The sequence below is a fragment of the Crocodylus siamensis genome, chromosome 5 (assembly GCF_052110815.1).
Source record: "Crocodylus siamensis isolate JL-2025a chromosome 5, ASM5211081v1, whole genome shotgun sequence".
Taxonomy (NCBI): domain Eukaryota; kingdom Metazoa; phylum Chordata; order Crocodylia; family Crocodylidae; genus Crocodylus; species Crocodylus siamensis.
In genome coordinates, this window is record NC_143399.1 from 148,911,729 (window position 1) to 148,934,240 (window position 22,512).

The window sequence follows — 22,512 nt, forward strand, 5'->3', positions numbered from 1 at the left end:
ATTTCTGTCCCTAAAGGAATGTGTAAAGTTAGAAGGTAGCAGGGTTGTATGGTTTATTTGATTTGCTTCTTGCAATGGACGGTGACACTCTAGAAGATTGCTCAACTTTTGGCCTGACAGGCAAAATGTGTGGCACAGGGCTGGACTGCAGGTTGGATCAGACCCTGAATACTAGGATCAGGCCCACACACCTGCATCAGGCCTCATGCTGCCCTGTATATCTGATGTTAGTGCCCAGGACTATGGCCTGCAGTGGTTCCCTACTGGAGCAATCCTGTGGGCTGGATAACATGGCACCAGGGGCTGGATCTAGCCCACAGGCTGGGGGCTGAGCATCCCTGCTCTAGAACAGCAGCAGTACTCAACCTTTTAGAGCAGCAGTAGGGAAAATAGTTAATCTGGCCAGAAACTAGACTTCATTTCTCAGCAACCCCTGCCTGTGCTGCTGCAGCTGATTTTCACGGAGGCCCCAGTATCGGTGGTGTCGTGACAGCATGGGGCCATAATTTCCATGGAGACCAACCCTGGCAGCACTGGCAGGGCACAGCTGGGCAAGAAGCGGTTCTGGGGTTGGGATTGGGATCTTGCAGTGATGTCTATGTGGTCTGGGGCAGAGCCATGACTCACTATCTGAATGCCCCTGCTCAAGGTGTATGGGTACTGGGCAGCAAATCGCAGCTCTGCCCCAACTTTGGACCACACTGTTACTGCCGCAAGATCCCAGCCTGGAGTAGCTCCTTACCATGCTGCGTGCTTGGCCAGTGCTGCTGGGGCCAGTTTCCATGGAAACCTTGGCCCCATGCTTTCATGGTGCTGCTGCTATTGGGGTCTCCATAGAAGCTGGCCACAGTGATATGGGCAGGGGCTGCTGGGAAATGGAGTTCACTGTGGGGTCGATCCAGCCTGCGAGCTGGACTTTGCTGACCCCTGTTTTAGAGTGTTGAGCTGGGTACTTGTGACCCAGTTGCACTGAGGGCCACCATTCCCCTCTAGTAGGAGGGGGGAGGATGGGGAGGGAAAGGAGGAGGGCTTACTTCATTCCTAAAGCAGGGCTGTTTACCAGGGGGAGAGTAAATGGTGCCTGCTGGGGGAGGGGGAGGTGGGGAGGAGAATAAGCAGCACCAGCTGTAGATGGGGAGAGCTGGGAGGGCTGCAAAAGGGAAAGGGGGATGCCAGGCTAATCCCCCATACCACAGACCAGATCTAGGCACTGCTGCTTCAGAAAGTGAGGCTCTATTTTTCATTAACACTGAGGGTTTTATAGCCTGGCAAATGAATATTATTTAAGGGAATGTATGGTTAAAGTATAAAATAACCCATGTTTATGTATAATTTTTTTCTAAATAGTATGCCTTGGCTAATCCCAAAGATCAACTGAAAGATTAAATAGAAACCTCTTGTGATGTTTAGGTAGCAGTTGGATGAATGAGTAACTGTTAAGAAAAACTAATTAGGATTTTAATTTTGACTACAATTCTTGATGCATCAGATCAATACGCTAACTAACATACATTATACTATTTTAATTTTATTTTGAAAGTGAATATTTAATCATTTCTTATGATGCAAGCTTGGAAATCCTAATACCTACTTTTAAGGTAGTCAAATTCAACTTCAGCAAGTTCCTTGCTTACTGTTTCCAGAAGAACTTTTTAGGAGTTTAACATAGTAAAGTAAGCATTGGCACGCTCCTCAACAAATGCATCTGCCTACAGAACAGAATACTTAATGAATAGTGATGTGAAAGGAAAGTGTGGTGGACAATAAGTATTGTTGTGTGGCAAGAGAAGGGCTATGAAATACAAGTAACTTTGCTTTCTTATCCTGTCTCTGTGATAGCCATGCCTGATTGTGTATTAGTTTGTAGACAACAGTGGCAGTATATACACTTAAAACCTAAGAACAACCTTGAGAAGAAAACACAATTTTTCACGTTTACTTTGCCAGAGGAGGATGAATAGAACTCTGCAGTTTTGGTGCGTGTTAGGGGGTGTTTTTGATGGGTTTTTTGGGTTTTTTTTAAGTGTAGTTGCCTCTTGAAGGCTTGGATCGAAAACATTTACTCTTCAATCTGCTATGCTCTGAACTAGTGAAACTAACTTGGTAGTTTGGAAGTCAGCTGAGACCACCATGAAAACTTGACAGAAGTCGAACAACACTAGAAGCACTGGCTCAGATATTAAGGTTAATAAACCCATAAAGCAAATATTTCTGTGGTCTGATTTGACACTTCCAGCATCACTCCTGTGGGAACATTTTCTAGCTTTAGTTATAAATAAATAAAAATCTCTGCTCATTGAATCAGTACACATGAGCCTCTTATTGTTTCTGTAGTTCTAGTAGATCTTTCTTTCTTTGTTTTAGGCTTGGTCTAGAAAGAGGAGCAACAGCTAAAGAAGCTTTAGATGTAATAGTTTCATTGTTGAGAGAGTATGGACAAGGTGGAAATTACTATGAAGATGGGAGCTTATGCCATGCTTTCCAGAGTGCATTTCTGATTGTGGACAGAAAAGAAGCCTGGATACTAGAGACTGCTGGAAAATATTGGGCAGCAGAAAAAATCACAGGTTAGTTTTAACTGGCAGTAAACCTGCTTTGCAACAAAGAATTTGCCAGGGTGGATTCTCTGTCTCTCATATGATTTAAATGGCTTATTTTAATTAAAAAAACTTTCAATGAAATAATCGGTTTTAATCTTGTTTTTCCCTTTTGTACTATTTTATTAGTTCCTAAAGAGAGGTGGATTCTTATTAGTTAGTACAAGCTGGTACTTTTGCTAACAGTAAGCAATTATACAGCAAAACATTCAGCACTTCCTAAAACAACAATCTGAATGTAACTTCTTTTTAGATTTAAATATCTTACTTGTGAATTTATTTGAGCTTCACTTGGTATGTGTATTTGAATTCATATTCACAGGCAGCTCTAAAGTGGTTTTAGTTTAAATTAATTTTAAGAGTATTGGATAAACAAATGATCAAAAATATTATGCTTTGAACTGTTTTTAAGTGAGTTTTTTTATCTGCAGTTATTTAAACTGATTTGTTTCTTGTCACTCTGACATTTGCATGTCACTTGATCCTCTTCCCATCTAGTAATAACAAGCTTTCCTGCTTTTACAACTCACGATCAGGTTGTCAACTTAGAACTAGCCATATAAATGGAAGGTGAGCATTCTCTCTGCGTTCTACCACTGTTGAAAGCTGGGTTAGCACCAGCTTAGCCAGTTGCTTCCACCTGTGCAGTGGCTTCTTTCTTTAGAACTTCACTAGCAGACCTATGCACTGCTTGATTATTTGTATTCAAATGATTTATCAAATTAAATTTAGGCCTTAACATCTTACATGTTGAATAGGTTTAAAGTGCTGACAAGTGAATTTAGCTAGGGGTTTTTGCGGGGGGAGGGAAGTTGATTTTTTTTTCTTTTATTTCCCTCACCCCTGCCTGATGTTGTGTAACACCATGTTCAGTTTTCTTCCCTCCTGTCTCCTTTCATTTGAACTAAAATTAAAAGGGAATCATAAAAGGATCTGACTTGCTCAAATCAGTCAAACAATTAAACTCTGTATGATGTTTGTAACAGCATCATTATTCCAGTCCATTAAATATTTTTATGCAGACCAGGATTGCTTTTTTCCCCCTTCGCAGTTATGCTCTTTCTCTCTGCAAAGTTTGAAAGCTTCCTAATTGCCAATAAGGTGAAATGTAAGTTTTTCTAGTTACAACTAGATGCTAACATGGGTGAAAGGGTAGTAGTGCCCTGATGAGAAGCCCTGGTATTAGGAAGTGATTGGCTGCAGAGACTTGAGTGCCACTTCTGGATCCACTTATTGACTGATGTTTAGTAGCAGCATTTTTTTATTTGAATTTCCTGGTTGCAGATTGTCTCATCTTTTCTTCCCCCACCTTTTTGAGTTGTCCTAGTAATCTGTTGCCTAGATCTGCTGTTGCTCTTTTAAGTAGCAGCTTAAAATTTGTATTCTTGCTGGAGTTGTCAGTGTCTCTTCTTAATGCCCTGTGAGTAGCAATAAAACTGACTAGCATGTATATACCCATTGCTTGCAAAAGCTACTGGCAACAGGAGGAATGGGGCAGACTTTTTGCAGACTGCAGAATACTGCAGTGCATCACTTGACATTGCCCCATGCTTCAGAAGGCTTTTTTATTTTTCTTACGTATTTTCAAATGAAATTTCATGCTACAGATCTTGTGGGACACTGGTATCATTTGAACACCTGGTATGCTGTTCGTCAGTATGGTGACGCAAGATCGGGATCATTGGATTTTCTGTGGAAGACTAGTGTAGTTGAACAGACCTTTTCCTTAAGAGTTTCTAATCGCCATTCTAATCGGGAAAACAGGACTGGAAGTGACCTCAGGCTGTTATCTAATCCAACCCCCTGCTCAAAGTAGGATTATACCTGTCTAAACAATTCCAGACACATTTATTAGGGCTGTGTGAAATTTCACTGGGCATTTCGTTCTAACATTGTTTCGACCAATTTTGAGGTCGAAACAGCAAAATTGGAACGAAACAAAGGCCGTCAAAATAGCCTCAAAACAAAATGAGGCTGGTTGAAATGTTTCGAAAGTTGAAACGTTTTGACCATAGCCTGGGGATGGGAAGTCGGTCCAGCAGGGCTGACTTCCCATCTCCAGTGCAAGATCCGGCAGGGGGCAGCCTAGCTGTCCCCCGTGCTAGATTGCACTGGGGGCAGGAGGCAGCCCAACTGGGCTGCTTCCTGGTCCCCTGCATGGGCAGGAGGCAGCCCAGTTGAGCTGCCTGCCACCCCCAGCACAATGTACAGTTGGGGATGGGAAGTCAGCCAAGCTGGGCTGACTTCCCATCCCCAGCAAAACTCAAAACAGTGTTGAAACAGCCTTTCTGTCCTCTCTCAAGTAGTTAAACAGGGAATAGATTACTTAAAGTTCTGCCTGATATCCAACCTAAATTTCCTTTGTTGGCATTTTGAGCCAGTTTCTTCCCAGCCACCTGTGGCTACAGAATAATTTGTCACCATCCTCTATAACCAGCATTCATGTGGGAGACTTATTAAATCCCCCTTGATATTCTGTTCAGATTTAATCTTCTAAATTTGTGTTACCTTCTGCTGAATACTTTTTAATTTGCCCACACCTTTTTGAAGTGCAGAGCCCAAAACAAACAAACAAAATGTCAGGTTTCACCTGATGAATAGAATGGAAGAGTCATTTCCCTTGATTTGCAAGTGACCGTCTTGGTAATTTAACCCAATATGTTATTGATGTTTTTGCAACAAGCTAGAGACCCTCTGGGTAAAAATTCGTGGGGAATTCGGCACAGGGGACACAACGGTGGGAGTCTACTACAGACCTCCCACTCAAAGTCCCAAGCTTGACCAGGAGTTCGCCCGGGAACTGACTGAGGCCACTTGCTCCAGGACCTTGGTTGTCATGGGTGACTTCAATTACCCGGACATCTCCTGGGAAGATCACTCAGCTAAATCTGAGCGGGCGCAAAGCTTTCTCTCGTGCGTGGATGACCTCTACCTGACCCAAGAAGTCTATGGGCCAACGAGAGGCAAAGCGCTGCTTGACCTGGTACTGGCTACGGGGGACGACCTAATCAGCGACCTAGTGATTGATGGGAAGTTGGGTGACAGCGACCACGAGCTGATCACCTTCACCATCCGCCGTAAAGCTGGCAAGTCAGACAGCAACACAGAAGTCCTTGACTTCAGAAAAGCCGACTTTGACAAGCTCAAGAGGCTAGTCGGTCAGGCCCTCAGGGACCGTGACCCCAGGGAGATGGGAGTTCAAGAAGAGTGGTTGCTTCTCAAGGAAGCGATCCTCAGTGCACAAGCTAAATCTATTCCAACACGGAGGAAAGGCAGCAAGAAGGCACAGCAGCCCCCCTGGCTCTCCAGAGACCTAGCGGACCTACTGTGGCTAAAAAGGAAAGCCTACAAAGGATGGAGGACAGGATTCACCTCCAAGGAGGATTACTCCGTGCTGGTCCAGTCCTGCAGGGACCAAACCAGAAAAGCCAAGGCTGCAACTGAACTCCAACTAGCTTCAGGCATCAAGGACAACAAAAAGTCCTTTTTCAGGTATGTGGGGAGCCAGAGGAAAAGCAAGGGCAATGTTGGACCCCTGCTAAACCAGATGGGGCAACTGACAACTGATGCCCAGGAAAAAGCCAACCTATTAAATAGGACTTTGCGTCAGTCTTTCATCAGTCCCATGGGACGCCCATGCCTGCTATGGGACAGGGAAATCTGGGTGAGGGGAATCCCCTACCCTCCATCAATGCTGACCCCGTGAAGGAACACCTTGAGAAGCTGGACACCTTCAAGTCAGCCAGCCCTGACAATCTGCACCCCAGGGTACTCAAGCAGCTGACGAGCGTCATAGCCCAGCCCCTGGCACAGATCTTTGAAAACTCCTGGCGCTCTGGTGTAGTGCCCGAAGACTGGAAGAAGGCCAACGTGGTGCTGATCTTCAAGAAAGGGAGGAGAGTGGATCCGGCTAACTACAGGCCCATTAGCCTGACTTCTATCCTGGGGAAGATCCTAGAAAAGTTTATTAAGGAGGCCATCCTTGATGGACTGGCCCAGGCTAACATTCTAAGGGGCTGCCAGCACGGGTTTGTTGTGGGTAGGTCTTGTTTGACCAATCTCATTTCCTTCTATGACCAGGTGACCTATCACCTGGACAAGGGAGAAGAGATTGATGTCATATATCTTGACTTCAAAAAAGCTTTTGATCTGGTATCCCATGATCACCTCTTGGCCAAACTGGCCAGTTGTGGCCTTGGCTCCACCACAATCCGCTGGCTGGGAAACTGGCTTCGTGATCGGACCCAGAGGGTTGTGATTGATGGCAGTCACTCATCGTGGTGCCCTGTGACCAGTGGGGTCCCTCAAGGCTCTGTCCTGGGACCCATCCTTTTCAACATCTTCATTAATGATGTGGACATTGGAGTCAGGAGTGGACTGGCCAAGTTCGCAGATGACACCAAACTTTGGGGCAAAGCATCCACGCCAGAAGATAGGCGGGTGATCCAGGCTGACCTGGACAAGCTCAGCAAATGGGCGGACGAGAACCTCATGGTGTTTAACACTGAAAAATGCAAGGTTCTCCACCTTGGGAGGAAAAACCTGCAGCACCCTTATAGGCTTGGCCATGCTACGTTGGTTAGCACTACAGAAGAAAAAGACTTGGGGGTCATCATTGACCACAAGATGAACATGAGCCTGCAATGCGATGCTGCGGCTAGTAAAGCGACCAAAATGCTGGCGTGCATCCATAGATGCTTCTCGAGCAAATCCCGAGACGTCATTCTCCCCTTGTACTCGGCCTTGGTGAGGCCGCAGCTGGAGTACTGCGTCCAGTTTTGGGCTCCACAATTCAAAAAGGATGTGGAGAAGCTTGAGAGAGTCCAGAGGAGAGCCACGCGCATGATCAGAGGTCAGGAAAACAGATCTTACGATGACAGGCTGAGAGCCATGGGACTCTTTAGCCTGGAAAAGCGTAGGCTCAGGGGTGATCTGATGGCCACCTATAAGTTTATCGGGGTGACCACCAGGATCTGGGGGAACGTCTGTTCACCAGAGCGCCCCAAGGGATGACTAGGTCGAACGGTCACAAACTCCTGCAAGACTGTTTCAGGCTGGACATAAGGAAGAATTTCTTTACTGTCCGAGCCCCCAAGGTCTGGAACAGTCTGCCATTGGAGGTGGTTCAAGCACCTACATTGAACACCTTCAAGAGTAAATTGGATGCTTATCTTGCTGGGATCCTATGACCCCAGCTGACTTCCTGCCCTTTGGGCAGGGGGCTGGACTCGATGATCTCCTGAGGTCCCTTCCAGCCCTAATGTCTATGAAATCTATGAAATTCTACAACCATTGGTTCCTTTTTTGAAGTATTGCAGCCTAGCTAGCCATTCTGTAGTTTGTACTTATGCATGTGATCTATTCCATCCTTAGATCAAGACTTTTAACTTGTCCTCTTTGAATTTAACTCAACTTTGGATCACTCTTTTTGGTTTCCCAAGGTAATATCTGAATCTTAATCCTGTCATCCAGAGTGTCTGCAACTCTACTGAGCTTAATCAATGGATTTGCTAACTAAGTGCTTAGTCCCATCCTCAAACCCATAACAGATCCCTGGAGAATCCTATTTAATACCTCCTCCCATTTAGAAATTAGGCTGTTGATGATTACACTTGAGCACTATATCTAACCAGTTGTCTATTTACCTTGCAGTACTTCTGTCTACAGTGTATATCCTTAGCTTCAGAATGAGAATTATGTTGATATCCTTAAGCTGAGGATATTGCATCTACTGCTGTCTTACTATCCATGAAGACTTGTACTTCGTTATAGGAGGAAATCAGGTTAATCAAATAAGACTTGGTTTTGGCAAATCCGTGTTGACTGTTTCTAATTACCATGTTCTACTCTGGTGCTTAGAAACAGATTACATGATGACCTGCTCCATAATCTTTTGAGTACTGAAGTGAGACTGACCAGTCTGTAATTTCCTAGATCCTCCCATGGCTTTGCAATTTTGTCAGCTAATTCTTTACCTATTGAGGATGAATTTCATCTAGCCTTGCTGACTTGACATCCAGCTTGTCTAGTGAATGTTTTGATTATAAAGATAGGAAATAGTGTTCTGTTACTGTTCCTCCTCTGACATAAAAAAAAATCATCACTGACTAGTAATTCTGTCATTTTGACTCAGAGAGGAGCGGGGAGAGAGAAGAAAAACAAATTAAATGAGTTCTTGATGTAATATTTAGAGGGCTGTTACAAAGCATTTCACTTAATTTGATATTAACACTAATATGTACCAGTTGGTGAGATAAAGAAAATTGTTTGGCTTTCTTATTTAAAAAAAAAAAGGGAGAACAAACAAAATACCCCAAACCCCTAAAAGTGATAAGCTAAGCAATGATAAATGCCCTTCAGTGGTACAAGTATGGAAGTGTGAACCAGTGAAGCAGAAAAAGGTATTTCAGCCTGCAACTGACCCTTTGTTTCAGCAATGGGTTTGCAGGCAGTAATCGACTTTTAGAACTTTTTTAATGCAGGTCTTTAATTTTTAAATTCATGGCCCATTAGAAAAGCAAATCCGTTTTTTATAAAAATAAGTATGGAAGACAATATATTAAAATATTTAATAGCATTTATTAAATACCATTTACTTTGCCTTAAAAAATAGTCTATGCCATGTTTCAAATGTACTTTAAGAGTTTATAACCATATTTCTAACTCTCCTTTCATTACAGCTGCAATGCATTTACTGTTTGCAGCAGCAATTGGCAATGATGCTATCTGAGGTCAGAATATGGATATAAATATTTTAGTCGGATTTAAAAAAAATGAAAAAACAAGTCTTACAAAATATCCTTATTTATGGCTTTTATTTGGGCTTTGAACTATTTCTTAATGTTTATTGAATCTTGTATAAAAAATCTTGTTTAAGCGTAAGTTGTCATGTTAAATGCTTTTTAATTTTTCTGTAAGGGAAAGAGTATAATTGGATAGTTGTATGATGTTTCTAAATACTAAAACAGTTTAAACCTGGTTTTTTTGTGTGAGGGAGGGTTTGTTTTCGGCTTTTAATTTAACTGGAAAGTGGACCTTATAGAACAGGTTGGAAAAATGGGCAGAATGAAATAGGATGCAGTTCAACAGAGATAAATGCAGAGTGCTGCACCTGGGCAAAATGAACCACCAACACACTTACAGGCTGGGGGACGACCTTCTCAGCAGCACAGCAACAGAAAGGGATCTTGGAGTCACAGCTGATGCCAAGATGAACATGAGTCATCATGAGTCAATATGATGAAGTGATCAACAAGGCTAACCACATGTTATCATGCATTAGCAGATGCATGATGTACAGGTCCATGAAAGTGATGCTTCCCCTCTATGCAGCACAGGTCAGGCAGCAGTTGGAGTACTGCATCCAGTTTTGGGTGCCACACTTCAAGAGGGATGCAGAGAATCTTGAGACGGTTCAGAGGAGGCCACTTGTATGGTCAGAGGCCTGCAGGGAAGACTCTACAAAGAGGGACTGCAGGACCTAGATCTCTTCAGCCTTTGCAAGAGAAGGCTGAGAGGTGATCTTGTGGTTACCTACAAATTCATTGGGGGAGGGCAGCAGGGAATATGGGGGAGGGCAGCAGGAGATGCTGGCTTTACTAGGGCACCCCGTGGAGTAACTAGGAACAATGGCCACAAATTGACGAAGAGCTGATTTAGGTTGGACGTTAGAAAGAACTTCTTCACAATAAGTGTTGCCAGAATCTGGAATGGGCTTCCAAGGGAGGTGGTGCTTTTCCTACATTGGGGGTCTTCAAGAAGAGACTGGGCAAACACCCAGCGCTCTTTCCTGCCCAGGGCAGGGGGTCAGACTTGATGACCTACTGAGGTCCCTTCCAACCCTAACATCTATGAACTCAAGCCTTTGTTTTTACTTGTGTTTCAAATGTATTCCCCTCCCCCCCTTTCCAATTAACAAAATCAAAATTATCTTTTATAACGGATTTAATGCCAAATAAATTTCTCAGTTTCTGCAGTGGGAAGTTCTGCAGCAAATGTGTGTAATGGTGTGGTTGAATATGTATTAGAAGTTTCTTTTCTAGTAAAAAAATCTCTTTGGGAAAATTCTGGGCTGAAGCAGGACTGTTACGTATTTTGGGAAATTAGTCACATTTTGAGCTTGTTAATAAAGTCTCTGGACAAAACGGCAAGATGGTCTCTTCTGGAAGCCTTTGAAAATGAAATGTTGATAATGTACTTTCTGGCAATATGTGGGCCTGATTCTCCCCTGCTTTGGCTCTTGAGTTGTCTTTCCCAGAGTGCAGAGATGCTAGCATTTGATACTTTCTGCCCACAAAGTGGTGGGGTTTTTTTGTTTCTTTGTTTTTTGTTTCCTTTTCCTTTTTCTTTTTCCCTAAAGCTAGTAATGTATTACAAAGCATACTGAAGAGTCAGGTTCTGCAATTGCCTGCTATCAGTTAAGCCCTCTGCTTTTAATGTGGCATCTGTCCAGAAAAACGAGTGGTTTCATTTGTTTCCTAAATACAAGTAGTTTACCCCTGCAAATCCTTTCCAGCTACACTGTATTAATGCTGTATTGTTATGTTCCTCTTTTCCATAGAGGGAGTAAAGTGTATTTGTAATCAGCTTTCATTAACCACAAGGATTGATGCTGAGCATCCTGAACTTAGGAGTTATGCAGAGAGTCGAGGATGGTGGAATGGAGATGCAGAATTTGATTTTGCCAAAGTGTTCTCTGTGGCAGAGGACCACGTAAAATGCTGCGCAGGCAAGGAGAGCCTAGATAACCAAGATGGTAAGTGTCAGTGATCCCTTTCTTTGCATGTGGTCCTTGCTGTTTGATTTCTGTTTTTCTCAATCAGACCTTTCATAGTTGTGTACATGTAGGGGAGTGCCTTTGCTCTGTTCCATAAATCATGTAAACATAATCAATAGCTGATTGGTAATCAAGAGATAATTGCACCTAGTTTCATTACAGATATATTAACAAAACCCACACAGGCCTTAACCCCTACTTTGCTTAAATTTTAGAATCACAAACTTCTGTTTAAATGCTTTATGCCACTCTATCCTGGTGCGTACACACTTTGCATGTTTTATAAATGACTGTTGTTTGCAACCCAGCCCCTGCCAGAGGCTGCACTTCCCAGGGCTCAGCAGATATTGTGAAGGGAATGTACAGGCAAAAGCAGGAGCTAAGACCCTAGGGGTGCTGCCTCTACTACAGCACACAGAATAAACTAGATGTGGCAGGCAGCAGGATCCTGGGGATGCCTCTTTTGCTGCCATGGCTGGAGCGTACTGCCAGCTTCCGGAGCCACCATGGGCCATGTCCATGGGCCAAATCCAACCTGTGGAAAAAACAAACAAACTGGGCTATAAATGGTTGACCTCTGTTTTAATGCATAGAAAAAAGTAAAAGCAAGATCATGCCTGCCATCTCCTACCTCAAAAACCTAACTTACCTTAAAATGTGTCAGGTCTTGTCTTGTCTATGAGGATATTAACATCCCAGTAAGGCATTTGAGAGGGGGGAGAGAAACACTTGCTTGTTGTTTGTGGAACCAACCTATAGCTGAAAATTGTTGAAATAAATGCATCTTCAGGTACAACTGAAGAATGATTACATGCAGAGTAGAGCTTTGACAGCATTTCAGCTGGCATAAAGGGGTTTGCAGTTCAGTCCAGAGCTTGCTAATCAAGATAGCTAGATCTGGCCCAAACTCCTTGGCTAGAGATAGATATTCAAAAAGCCAGAGCCTGAATTGATTCAGTCGTTGCAGGTTAGTCTAACCTGCCTAGATTGAACTAATTTGCAAGCCAACAGACATTCCCTCTGGACTGAGGAATGCCTTCAGTGGCTCAGGCCAGGAGCTGGGCAGGCGCTAGAGCAGCCCTTGGCTGCAGGAAAGCCATGCTAGGAGGGCATGGCCAGCCACAGCAGTAACCTGGAGTGAACTGGCCAGAGAGGGGGTTTAATTCCGCCTCCCTGTTCCAGACCCGAGCCAGGGTCTGCCTGGTGCTTCCCCCTCACTGCCACAGTGGTGGGGGCGGGGGCATGGCCAGACACGGTCAGCATGGACCCCTAAGGCAGAGGGGGCACAGAGGGGGTTTATTCCCCCTCCAGCCCCTCTGCCCCTAGGGAACTGCAGCCAGGTTCTGCCAGTCTAAACTGCCACCACCACTGATCGCTCCCTCCATGGGGCGAGCAGTGGAATAAGGCCCCTCCCTGCCCCCTCTGCCAGATGCCAGAGGGAGGGGGAAATAATCCCCCTCACTGCCCCTTCACCTAAAGGGCGCTGCTGGCCAGCCTCTGGCCATGCCCCCACACCTGCCACTGGAGTGGCGAGGGGGGAGCACCCGTAATGGGAGCAACATCCCCTCTCATGGCTTCCTGGAGTGCAAGCCTCTTCCTGGTGGGGGGTTACACTGCAGGCAGGGGTGGGATGGAGTAGGGCAGGCAGATCTGCCACAGACTGCATGGGACGAGCAGCAGCACCAGGGCTCAGAGGGCACTATAGCCTCCCAAGTGCTCCACTAGTGCCACTCATCCCATGCAGTCTGTGGCTGCTCGGCTTGCCTGGCTCCCACTCCCATCTGCAGTGCTGCCCCCTTCTGGGAAGAGGCTTGCACTCCCTGGACATTATGACAGGCTGCTGCCCCCATCAGGGTTGTTCCTCCCTCGCTGCTCCAGTGGCCGGAGTGGGGGTATGGTTAGAGGCTGGCCAGCAGGCACGCTTCAGAAAGGGCGCAGGGAGGGGGGTTCTTTCCCCCTCCCTCTGGTGTCTGGCAGAGGGGGCTTATCCCACTACTTGCTCCACGCAGTGAGTGATGGGCAGTGGTGGTCAGGGCGGGCAGACCCTGGCTGTGGTTCCCCAGGGGCAGGATGGGGAATAAACCCCCTCCCTGCCTCTGCCTCAGGCGGCCATACTGGCCGGCATCTTGTTGTTCCCCTGGCCCTGCCACTGCAGCAGCCAGGGGGGAGTGCCAGGCAGACCCTGGCCAGTTCACTCAATACTACTCATGGGGCTGGCCATGCCCCCCGCTGCTCGAGCAGCTAGAGGAGAAATATCTGGAGGGTCTGTGCTGGAAATGGAAATTAGAGAATACTTTTAACTGCACCAACATGTTAGGGGAAAAAAATTGTGGTGCTCTGTAACAGCTTCATATTTCTCTACAGTCTTACAACTGTAGATATCTCCATGTAATAACTTGCAGTTTAAGTTGGATATGACTTTTTTTTCTCCTTCTTAAATTACAAGGGGGGGTGAGCCTTAGCTTGGTTTAAGACTGCTTGCACTTTACAGGGCATTCACTTCATGCTCTTTTTGTAACTACTGTTTCATTGAGTTCATTTGTCTAGGATGGTTAAAATAAGGAAATCCCTTGAGCAGGGGGTTGACCTAGATGACCTCCTGAAGGTCCTTTCCAACCTACTTCCCCCACTTCCCCCACCCCTGTGATTCAAAACCCTCATATGGGTGAGGGGCCTAGATAGTGAGTATCTGGTTCCCCAGATCTGGTTCTCCCCTAGCCACTCAGTTGTCGGGAACAAAAATTGTGGCAGGTGGCCTTCCCAACCACCATTTTGTTGTCAGTTCATGTCCTAGGTATGTGTACAGTTGTCTACATATGCATGGCTATGTACCCAGAAATAAAATTCCTACTTGCCTGCCATCTCCTGTAAGTGCCAAAAATGCAATATAGATGACCAGATGCTTAAATACCGAAACTGGACTAGAGATTACCCCAGACCATTTGAAAACAAATGGAACACCACTCACTATTATTCCTACTCTGTCCATTGTAAGATGGATGCATGTTAGGGGGTAACAGACAGCAGAGAAAGTCAACTGTATCCTGAATAGAGGTGCACTGATACATTGGTTCATATTGTATTGGCACCCATAAAAAGCAAAATTTACATTATCAGCTATCAGTTTTTTTTAGCTGATGTGGCTGATGATGTTGCTGATTTAAATGGGGCATGCATGTTGCACAGCTCGGCAGCTTGGAAAGCAGCATCCGGCTGATAAGTTTGCGGAGGGAAAAGGGGCAGGGGGAGAGAAGGGGTATGTGTGGAGAGGGGGAGTTAATTGAGGCCTCAGCAGTGAGGGAGGCTTGGACTTGGGGCAGGGGGACAGTTGCGGGGGGCAGTTATGGCAAATTCTGGGGTGGCCACAGCCCACCCTGTAGCCCCCCTCCCAGTGCCGCCACCGCCTAACCTGCATGCAGCCCCGGCCCATATCAACAATCGGATTGGTATCGGCTGATATGGCTTGTTAATAATTGGCCAAAAAAATATTGGTGCACACCTAATCCTGAAAGGTGAGGCAGGCTGAGTAACACAAGGCTCTTGAATGCCAAGTATTACATGTGTGTAGGATTTCCTCTGAAAGGGAAGTCTCAGACCTTGAAGTTTGTGCTAACAGTTCTCTAGGGTTTCTTTTAGTCTTTCCAAATCCAGATATGTCCTCCTTTGTATTAGGGATTCTGGTCATGTTTTCCAAAAGGCATCTGCTACATGAGGTACATGGACTGCCACTCTAAGGCTGGGCGCCTGTTCCAGCCCTATTGGGGGAGAGTATTTTGACATGCGGAGCACCATGTGAAGAAGGCTGCTCTTTTCTCCATGCAGTTTTGCTAGTGACTGATGGAAAATGTTTAAAAATGGAAGCCAGGAATCCCTTCCTCTATTAGGGTAGCATCCCTCTTCCTGGACCTCAGCGTTGGGCTCCCTCCTATTTCTTCTTCTGTCCTGGGTCCTTTCCCTCTTTGCTGCCCACTGTCCCGACCAATCCCCAATGTGAAGGTGCTTGGCCTGTGGCCTGATGATTGGGTTGTGATGTGGGAGATCAGTGCTCAAATCCTGTTGGGAGTGTTGAATCTGGAAGCTGGATTCTCTGGGCTTCTCTTGTCTTTGGTAAGTGTTTTAACTACTTTGCTATTGGGCACATGGTTAGAAGCTTAGAAGCTTGCATAGACACCAAGACACGCCTGGGCCAGGGGTTAGCGAGGAGTTAGTTAGGGTACTTCTGGAGAGGCTGGACGTGTTCAAGTCCGCTGGTCCGGACGATCTTCACCCTAGGGTTCTACAGGAACTGGCCGAGGTCATTGCGGGACCCCTGGCGCGGCTCTATGAGCACTCGTGGTGCTCTGGTGAGGTGCCGGAGGACTGGAAGAGGGCCAATGTGGTCCCTATCTTCAAAAAGGGAAAAAAAGAGGACCCGGGAAATTACAGGCCAGTTAGTCTTACCTCAATCCCGGGTAAGCTCTTTGAAAAAATTATCCTGGCACACATCCAGGAGGGCCTTGCGGGGGAATGCATGCTCAGGGGCAACCAACATGGGTTCATCAGTGGCAGGTCTTGTCAGACCAACCTGGTGGCCTTTTACGATCAGGTCACCAAATCATTAGACGCAGGGGTTGCTGTGGATGTAGTCTTTTTGGACTTCCGGAAGGCTTTCGACACTGTCTCTCACCCTGTCCTCATCAAAAAGCTGGGAGACTGTGGTGTCGATGCCCACACGGTCAAATGGGTCGCCAACTGGTTGGAGGGCCGCACCCAGAGGGTGGTAGTGGATGGGTTCTTCTCGACCTGGAAGGACGTGGGCAGTGGGGTTCCGCAGGGCTCGGTCCTCGGGCCCGCACTGTTCAACATCTTCATCAGTGACTTGGATGACGGGGTAGAAAGCACCCTGTTCAAGTTTGCTGATGACACTAAGATGTGGGGGGATGTGGGTGCACTAGAAGGGTGCAATAGGCTACAAGCTGACCTTGACAGGTTGCAACGGTGGGCGGATGAGAATAGGATGGGGTTTAACACTGATAAGTGCAAGGTGTTGCACATGGGGAGGAAGAACCGGCACCACACTTACAGGTTGGGGAACTCCCCTCTTGCCAGCACGGAGACGGAAAAGGATCTTGGAGTCGTCATTGACTCCACGATGAACATGGGCCAGCAGTGTGGGGAGGCAGTCAAGAAGGCCAACCGTACCCTGTCATGCATCCACAGATGCATCTCGAGCAGGTCCAGGGAGGTGATCCTCCCCCTCTATGCAGCACTGGTCAGGCCGCAGCTGGAGTACTGCGTCCAGTTCTGGGCGCCGCACTTCAAGAGGGACGTGGACAATATGGAAAGAGTTCAGAGGAGGGCCACTCGTATGATCAGGGGTCAGCAGGGCAGGCCTTATGAGGAGAGGCTACGGGACCTGAACCTGTTTAGCCTCCACAAGAGAAGGTTAAGGGGGGACCTTGTGGCCTGCTACAAACTGGTCAGGGGGGATCAGCAGGTATTGGGGGAGTCCCTGTTCCCCCGTGCGCTGCCAGGAGTGACCAGGAATAACGGTCACAAACTGGCGGAGGGTAAGTTTAGATTAGATATTAGGAGGCGCTACTTCACAGTCAGGGCGGCTAGGGCCTGGAACCAGCTTCCAGGGGAAGTGGTGCAGGCTCCTAGCCTGGGGATTTTTAAAAGGAAGTTAGATGAGCACCTTGCCGGGGTCATCTGACCCCGGTGCTCTTTCCTGCTAAGGCAGGGGGTCGGACTAGATGATCTACCTAGGTCGCTTCCGACTCTAGCTACTATGAAACTATGAAGTTACTAGGTGTGGTTCTTGACTGACTGTAATTTGAGTTTATGTGCACTTCTGTGTGTCCGTGATGAAGCTGAATCTCAGCAAAGCATAAATGGAGCTAGATGTCTTCTGGCTAGCATTTAAGTTTTTCCTCATCATGCACAGTAGGCACAAACATAGTGTTGTAGGGTGAAAACATACCCATATGAGCCACTTAGCCATGTACATGTGATTCAACCTGTTCTACAAGATGAAATAGTGTGACTGGGCAACTAAGGGCCAAAAAACTGCATTTTATTGGCCCTTATAAAAATAGAGTTCTTTTCTGAGCGTAAGCTAGCTGAGCAAATTTATTTGACTGCTATATTTCAGGGTTCTTCACTTTGATACAAGCTGCTAATAAGTGGAATGCCACATGCATTGTTTTTATAACAGTGTTTGCATGAGGTATTTGCATTTACAAAGCTACTGAAGTAAAAAAAAATTCCTTTGGGTCAGACCATAGTGCACCATGTATGTGTGTGTGTCTTTCATGCAGGAGGTATTGCTGCACAAACAATGATGGACATTCTACGTGACAAAGCTCATGGTGTCTGTGTGGACTCTGAAGCTTTCCTTACTACGGCTAGCATGGTGTCTGTGTTACCTCACAACCACAGTTCTCCATGTATTCATTTCTTCACGGGCACGCCAGACCCTTCAAGGTAAGTTAGGGTATGTGGGGCTGTTTCTGGTCAAAGATGGGGTGTAAGCACTACAAGTGAGGTTCTGGCTGAGTCTTTGTGTACCAAAAGCTACTAAAGCAAGTGTGGTGGCAGATCTAACTTGGATAACTTGCGGCTGGTCTTGCATTACTGAACAAAAAAGGAAGAGGGTGTATAACTCCTTTCTTGTATCTTCCTGCACATGCTCTCAGTCTGTGCTGTGTACCCAAGAAAATGAGGTTGGATGACAGCAGAACTGAGAACCTCCTCCAGCATTAATTGGCCTACCTGGTTTTTATGGAGCACGCACATGCACTCGTTCTTCTTTGAAGGAAGGATTAAATGGCATCACTAACATGTGCCCTGTGGTAGGAGCTAGAATGGATAAGGACTGCATAGAGAAATTCTTCTGGAAAGCCATGTAACAATGATGGTCCATGCATCTTTAAGCAGCCTGTCCCTACATTCTCCAGAGACAGAAAGGAGGAGTGGCCAGAGGACTTCATATCTGGGATGCAGAACACCTTGTTGGGAGTAGTAGAGAGGCTGTCATAACTGTATTTCAGGGTTGCTTCAGTCTCCAGCCAAATGCAGGGTCGAGGTGGCATAAACAAATTTAAGGGGGCATTATGTTTGTCTCCTAGTGGACTGTTTTCTGTTCTCTGCCTCCTGAGAACCATAGGGCAGAATTGGTGCTCTCCCATTTAACGGTGAAGCGGAATTCTCCACGTTGTAGGAACCACTTTGGCCTGTGCAGGGAATTCTCCATTGCTTTTAGCACGCTAAAAAGTGGGAAGGGAGGAGGCAGGTTTGTCAAAAGGATTCTGGGGCAAGAGATGGGATAGCTTCACTGTGCCTGATCTAATGCAACTAAAGCAAGTCTTTTGTTCCAGCCTGTAGGTCTTAACTGCAAAGGGTGAGAGCTGCCACTGTCCATTATGTCCAAGTACAGCTCAGATAATGTAGAAATAGGGTGATCAAGTGTTTTTGCTAGAAGCATACATTAAACCACTTCAGTTAAAAAACAAGATGTATAATGTACAGCCTAAATACACAGTGCAACTGGGATATTGGTTGGGTTTTACCTCCTTTTATGAAGGGGTTCAATATGAGGAGGAGTCCAAATGTAACTTCATAAATTTAAGATGCTGCAGGTTGGCACATCCCTGTGGCTTATAACTTAGTAGAACTGAAGATGAAGATAGGTTGTTGCTCCACTAAAATACATCCCTCTCAGAGCTGGAGATGTAGATTTGGTGTTTATTTTTGAGTGTGCTGGAAATTATTTCCCATTAGAGTTTTAGCAGAGGGCCTGGAAAAAAAAATTGCTGCATTGTCTCGCATACATCATGCATTTGGGATGTGAATTTTAAGCAAAGGGATATGGTAATCTTCCTTCAGGGAGAGAGGGAGTAATGCTGCAAGTGCTGCATGGGATGTTCCCTAACTGATGGCTTTCCACAGAAGGTTTTGCCCTTGTACCCAGGGCTTGGCTCAGCTCAGCTCTGCTGTATTTTAAAGCCAATAGCTTTCAGCTAACTTGGCAGGTGCTGCTGGCTAGGATTGGATCCTCAGGTGACCTGGCAGAGGCTACTGGCTGCCCACCCAGATCAGCTCAAAAAGCAGAAGGGTTGGGCAATTTGACTCAATCAGTAGCATCTGTGGTATCCTGCAGCTACGGGGTTAACAGAGCAGCTTGCTTCCTCCTCCCCCACCCTTGCAGCTGCCTGCTTCTTTTATTTTAAATCCTGGGGCAATACTGTATTTACCAGTGTTTTCAAGGAAAGATCTTTCTTTTTCTTCATTTTGCCTTTCAAAAACCAAGTGCATATTATACTTTGGGGGGAGGGGAGGGGGGCAGGTTGTATGTGAGACTGCAATCTAACTAATGCAGGTAACTTGCAGTTCAGTACTTAACATCTACAAGTCATTTGCTCAATAGACTTTGTTAGATGATTTACAAGGGGGACTTAATGGGTGTTATGCCCCACCTATCATCTTCCTGTACACCTTTTGAATTCTGTTTTCAAGATATGGATTTTTGTTGATGTTCTTAACTCTCTGAATACAGTGGAAATAGGAATTTCAGTAAACACCCACTATATGTGGAAAATGAAAACCGTTTGGCTAATCTTGGTAAAATGATCAATAGCTTTTCTATTAGCATTCCATATAATCTTCTTATTCTTGAAATACCACAGCAGGGATGATTTAACTTGTTCAGAGTTCTGGCTTTTGTAATTTTGAAAAGGAATTTGCTATGGAGGCGAGTTACCCTTGTAATGTGACATCCTCAGTATATGAAAAGGCATCAGCAGAAAATAGTAAACAATTTAAGTGCACTCTAATTTCTTAAGGAAGATTATTTTAGTTTTGAAAAGGAGAGTAATTCTTTCCTCGCAACATTATAAAATCATGGCTGCACAAGCACTTATGGAAGCTTAGTGATGTCCTAGCCATTGTTCTGGGCTTTTGTTTCCAGTGCTGTTGTCAGAGTAGACAAGGTTCTTTGAGTAAATCAGATACCTTCTATTAGACCAACTAAAATAGTTGGAAAAATTCCATCTTTGCAAGCTTTTAGGTACAAACATGCTTCTTCATGCAGAGGGAGCATCTGCAGTTGTTTTGTGCTCTCCTGGAGGGGATAGAAGCTAGTATGCAAGAATGCAGGTCAGTGAAAACGTAAATGTGTGGCAGTGAGCGTCAGAGGGAGTGAGAGACAATGGGTTAGAGACAGGTGGGGAGGAGGGGAAAGGAAATGGTGACCTGGTGACGGAATATTGGTAAGTTGTAGAAAGGCTTCCTGGGGGTATCAGATGGCAGACAGGTTGTAACATGCTATAAATCTGATGTCTATATTTAATTCATGATTTTTTGTATCCAGTAGATGGATGAAGTGAAGTTTGTAGGCTCACCTGCAAAAGGTGTTTTGTAAATTCCCTTTGAGGATTAGAACTGAGAGGTTGGAGAGAGAGTGGTTATCTTATCAGAGTAGAAATTTGAGGTTTAGAAAAAAGGGTTTCTTCCTTAAATCATGGAAGTGAACAAAATTGGAAGTTCTCTTCCCCAAAACTAAATTAAGATGGTTCTCTTTGTGTCAGTTCAAAGAACCTGCCATTTCTTAATTTCCAGAGATGGTTTCCTAATGCCTTGTTTACAAAAACCCTATTTTTATTACTTTTTAAGTGTTTTGTTTGTGGGATTTTCCTTCCCCTCCTTTTTAGCTTTTACGGAGATGCTGACCCAGCATTTAGTGTTAAGGACAGAGTGAAAGGATGCAGTTCAAATCTAATTCTTTAGAATATGTAAAATATCACTTTCTCCCTTCTTTATCTAATCATTTTATGGTGTTAGGGGAAAAGATCATATTAGAATATGAAAAATTATACAATCACAGCTGTTTTAGAACAACTGTGTAACCCACCATTACAATTTTCTTCCGGAACTATGTTCCTATTGAATGCAATCTGGGTCCACTTCCTAAAATTGCAAGCTACCATATAATAGATGATGAAACCACAAGGGTCCTCAAGAATTTCTACTCCCACCCTCTCCTGCAGTAAACTCAAAATTGCTACATACAGTTCTTGCAAAATATTGCGGTTCGTTTCTTTTGGAGGCTCGCAAATAATAATTCTCAGGCACACACTATTAGCAGCACAAAAGGTGTATTTGCAAATAGGGTTGGAGCAGAGTCAGAGGACTTCAGATTACTCCGCCCACTGAGGAAATTCTTAACTGGGTTTTTATCTCTTTCCTCCTGGGCACGTGTGCAGAAACAGGAACTCTTACAGCTCATTTCCGGTTCATACAAACATATATGTGACTACATCACTTCATTCGTCGCATGTATATTGTAATTAACTACTTAAGTATGCGGGGCGGATAGGCATATATGCATCAGCTAATTATGCACGCTCAGAAAGCTCTCTAGGTCACCAAGAGTTGAAATCCCGCCCCCTTTCAAGGACACAGTCAGTTGAATTCCAGCTTCTGTAATCTGCATGTGAAAGTCAGGGGGAGAGAAAAAGGGAGTGATTCTTAGCATAAAAGGTCCTTGGTAGTGTTTCTTCTTATCAGGTACGAGATGCAAACTGTGCAGTTCTAACAATACTCCATTTACAATATTTCTAACACAGTCACAGAAATGAATGGATCAAGAGATCTTTTATTTTTATTCCCCCACCACAATTCATACCCCAGGCACTGTCAAGTATGCCTAAACCATTCCTGACATCTTGGCCTATCTTGTCTTTTAAAACCTCTAACTACTAAGATTTAACAGGCTTCCTAGATGATCTGTTTAGTGATTTTAAGTAGTCTTAGAGTTTGAAAGTCTGCCCCATCTAACCTAAATTTAAATTGCTTTAAGTCCATTATTACTTGGCCTTATCAAAAGCGGACGTGAAGTATTTCTGCATCTGAAGATTTACCTCAACTCACTCCGTTATAGATGAAACAAACTCAGTTCTTTCAATGTTCCTTCACTGATCATCTTTTCTAGACCTCTGATCACTGTTGTCCTTTTCATCTTCACTTTCTACAACTGGGTCTTGAATTTGTTTCCTTGAAGTGCTGTGCCCCAAAGTGAACACAGTACTCCTCAACATTCCATAAAGTGAAAGGAAACCTAAAACTTTTCCCCCCGCACATTAAAATGCTTTAAATTTCTCT

At 45.0% G+C, this 22,512-nt stretch overlaps 1 protein-coding gene across 1 annotated transcript in view; it reads left to right on the plus strand.

Annotated features, from left to right (window-relative positions):
• Window positions 1-22,512, plus strand: part of SCRN1 (secernin 1) — a 74,430-nt gene that overhangs the window by 45,032 nt on the left and 6,886 nt on the right. Inside the window, exons 4-6 of the mRNA XM_090046643.1 lie at window positions 2,365-2,567; window positions 11,158-11,352; window positions 17,673-17,838. Coding sequence (XP_089902769.1) covers window positions 2,365-2,567; window positions 11,158-11,352; window positions 17,673-17,838 — 564 coding nt within the window. The remainder of the gene's footprint in view (window positions 1-2,364; window positions 2,568-11,157; window positions 11,353-17,672; window positions 17,839-22,512) is intronic.